This window comes from Trichechus manatus, unplaced genomic scaffold (genome assembly GCF_000243295.1).
Source record: "Trichechus manatus latirostris isolate Lorelei unplaced genomic scaffold, TriManLat1.0 scaffold00014, whole genome shotgun sequence".
NCBI lineage: Eukaryota > Metazoa > Chordata > Mammalia > Sirenia > Trichechidae > Trichechus > Trichechus manatus.
The window spans coordinates 12,625,096-12,628,246 of record NW_004443950.1 but is presented as its reverse complement, the minus strand read 5'-3'; the positions used below and the strand labels follow the sequence as shown (position 1 = coordinate 12,628,246).

At 48.9% G+C, this 3,151-nt stretch overlaps 1 protein-coding gene across 2 annotated transcripts in view; it reads left to right on the top strand.

Moving 5' to 3' along the window:
* The first annotated feature begins 428 nt into the window (after window positions 1-428).
* Window positions 429-3,151, top strand: part of LPCAT2 (lysophosphatidylcholine acyltransferase 2) — a 98,605-nt gene continuing 95,882 nt past the window's right edge. Inside the window, exon 1 of one of the 2 annotated variants that reach the window (XM_023726893.1) lies at window positions 429-708. In XM_023726893.1, the coding sequence (XP_023582661.1) occupies window positions 538-708 (171 nt within the window). In that variant the 5' untranslated portion in view covers window positions 429-537. The remainder of the gene's footprint in view (window positions 709-3,151) is intronic. The other variant, XM_012554192.2, reaches the window with a different exon arrangement.

Below are 3,151 nucleotides of genomic sequence, written 5' to 3'. Positions count from 1 at the left end.
CCATTTGTTGAGTGCCTTCCACATGGTTTGCCCAGTGTAAACATTCTATAATTAATGCCTCACAACCCTCTAACTACATTCATCCCGTTTTTACCGAAGCAGGCAACTAAAGCTCGTGGAGACGGTGATTCGGCCAAGGTCCCAGAGCCAGTAAAATATATTGGAAATCTATAAAGCAGAGAACTCTGCCAAAACTCACATTGGGGTGATGGGAATACCGGGGTATCCTTAGGGTTATTGCTTACAAGGGAAAACATCCATCTCCAAGGGGCTTAGTCGTATTAGCAACGAGCAAGAGCCAGATACCTAAAAGGTTGGGGCTCGCGCTCAGGGGGTGGGGCCGGAGCCTGGGGTGGAGTCAACGCCTAGGGGGCGGTGCCAGGCCAGCCCCTCGTCTTGGTAATTCTGGCGCCTGCGCATAGGTCCTAGAGCAGCGCCTCAGGCTGGGACTCCCGTGGGACTCCGACTCCTTCGTGGTCCCAGTTCCAGGTCGGCTGCGGCGCTTGCGTTCTATCGGGTCCGGCACCCGGCTCAGCCATGAACCGGTGCGCCGAGGCGGCGGCGGTGGCGGCCACAGTGCCAGACGCGGGCGTTGGAGATGCGGGGCTGCGGCCGCCCATGGTGCCCCGCCAGGCGTCCTTCTTCCCGCCGCCCGTGCCCAATCCCTTCGTGCAGCAGACGCACATCGGCACTGCGAGCCGGCTGCGGGTGAGAGGTGTGGGGCAGAGAGCGGAGGGTGGCCGAAGGGCTGGGACTGAGAAGGGAGCCAGTCTGAGAGGGGCGTGAGTCTGAGAGGGGAGGTGGTCTGAGGGGGGCGTGGTGAGAGACAAGACGTGCAGTGAGGAGGGTTAGAGAGAGGAGGCGGAGTGAGGGGGCGTGGGTCTGAGAGGGGAGGCAGTCTGAGAGGGGCGTGGGTCTGAGAGGGCTGGTGGTTTGAGAGGGGCGTGGGTCTGAGAGGGAAGGTGGTCGAGAGGGGCGTGGGCCCGAGAGCGGCGTGGTCAGAGAAGAGGCAGTGTGAGGGGGCGTGGTCAGAGAGAGGAGGTGGTCTGAGGGGGGCGAGGGCCTGAGAAGGGTGGTGGTCTGAGGAGGGCGTGGTCAGAGAGGAGGTGTTCCGAGGGCGGATCTGAGCCAGGAGGGTGTGTAAGGGCACGTGAGTCTGGGAAGCAAAGCTGCCCTAGGAAGAAGGGGGTGTAGGTCTGGGAGAGGAGCGCTTTCGAGTGGGCCGTGAGTTTGAAAGGGGCAGAGATGTCGATCTGAGAATTGAGGACACTTGGGGTATGGTCTGACGAGGAGTGTGAGAAGAGAAGATGCAGACATGGGTGTGGGAGGGGTGATGAGCCTGCCAGTGGCAAAGAGACTTCCTTGCCTGAGAAGGGAGAGTGAATCTGAGAGGAACTTGAACTTGAATTTGTGAATGTGTAGCGGGAGGCAGACCTACCTCAAGAGAGTAGGTTTGGAAAAGTCTGTCTTTGCTTAGGAAAGGAAAGGAGTCAGTATCGGGTGGGAAAAGTGAGGGAGAAGGCGGAGAGCCTAGGGCTGGAGTTAGAACAACAGGTAAGGCTGGGGCGCTCTAGCTGAGCAGGTGCATCGAGGGTAGGAAATCAGAATCAAGGAAAAGGGATAATTGTGAGTCAGCTTAAGGCGTTCAAGAGTTGTTGGTCCTAAATCAGTCTTCACCCAAGCACTTCTAGATTCAAGGATGAGAGGTACCCCAGACTTTCTTCCGCTGTTAAAAATGGCTATATATATAAAGGAAGTTTCCTTTCCTTTCTTTTTTCTTGCAAAGTGTTGCTTTTACCATTAACAGTTACGCCCACACTTTCGACTTCCTCTTTGGCGAAATTAGTGATTAAAGAACAAGATAGACTATGCAAGTTACATTTATCCTGTGGTTTCTGCATGCAAAAATGTTTTGATGTTTTCCTGTTCATCTCACACATTTCTTTAATTGGATTTGAAGTAGTGCAAATTTTGCACAGCCTGCTTGAATGCACTGAGACCATTGTTCTCTGCAGTGGGGGCAGATTGAGTGCTGGGCTAAATACTGTCATGTACACCACAGGGAGGGGGTGGTTAGACTAATGGTAGGTGAGTGACTAGCCAAAGAAAGGTGTGAGAGAGGAAGATAATAAATGTGATAATACCTCTCTTAAAAAACTAAAAGTTTTTTTGGTCTTCATGTCTTTAAATAGTTAGATGTTCCCTTTGTATCTTAAAACTTTGAAAGCTCTTCTAAATATATTGACCATCATTCAAGATTAAATTTAATCTGTATTAGCCAAATCAGTCATACTTAAACGAAAATATGTCTATCCACTTGGCTTCATATTATGGAGGATCAAAATAGCATGTTTATAAATATATTGGACATTTGTTAGGTGACGTTGAGTCGGTTCCAACTCATAGTGACTCTATAGGACAGAGTAGACCTGCCCCACAGGGTTTCCAAGAAGCGGCTGGTGGATTTGAACTGTTGACCTTCTGGTTAGCAGCCGAGCTCTTAGCCACTATACCACCAGGGCTCCAATACTGGAAATAGAGGGGATAATTAAAATTTTTATAGCCCGGCCTATTATTGTATAGAGAGCACTTTCAAATAACTCTACAAGAGTTATGGTGTAATGAAAAGATTACTGGCCTCAGTTAAAAGACCTAGTCAGGCCCTACCATTTACTAGTTTTGTGACTTTGGCCAAGTCAGTTAACCTCTCTGAGCTTCACTTTCCTCATCTATTAAATTGGAATAATAATACCTCAAAAAAAAACCTGTTGCCATCGAGTTGATTCTGTCTTGGTGGCATGAGGTCCTTCTCTCTACTAGCTTCCCTCTCCTTTTATCTCTCAAAGGAGATTGACTCAAGATACAACTTAATCCTGTAGATTGTGTCCTGCCTCATTAACATAACTGCCTCTAATCCTGCCTCATTAAAATCATGGAGGTTAGGATTTACAACACATAGGTAATTACATCAGATCACAAAATGGAGCATAACTACACAGTACTGGCAATCATGGCCTTGCCAAGTTGACACACTTTTTAAAAATTTTTATTGTACTTTAGATGAAGCTTTACAGAACAAATAGTTTCTCATTAAACAGTTAGTACACATATTGTTTTATGACAATGGTTAACAACCCCACGACATGTCAAC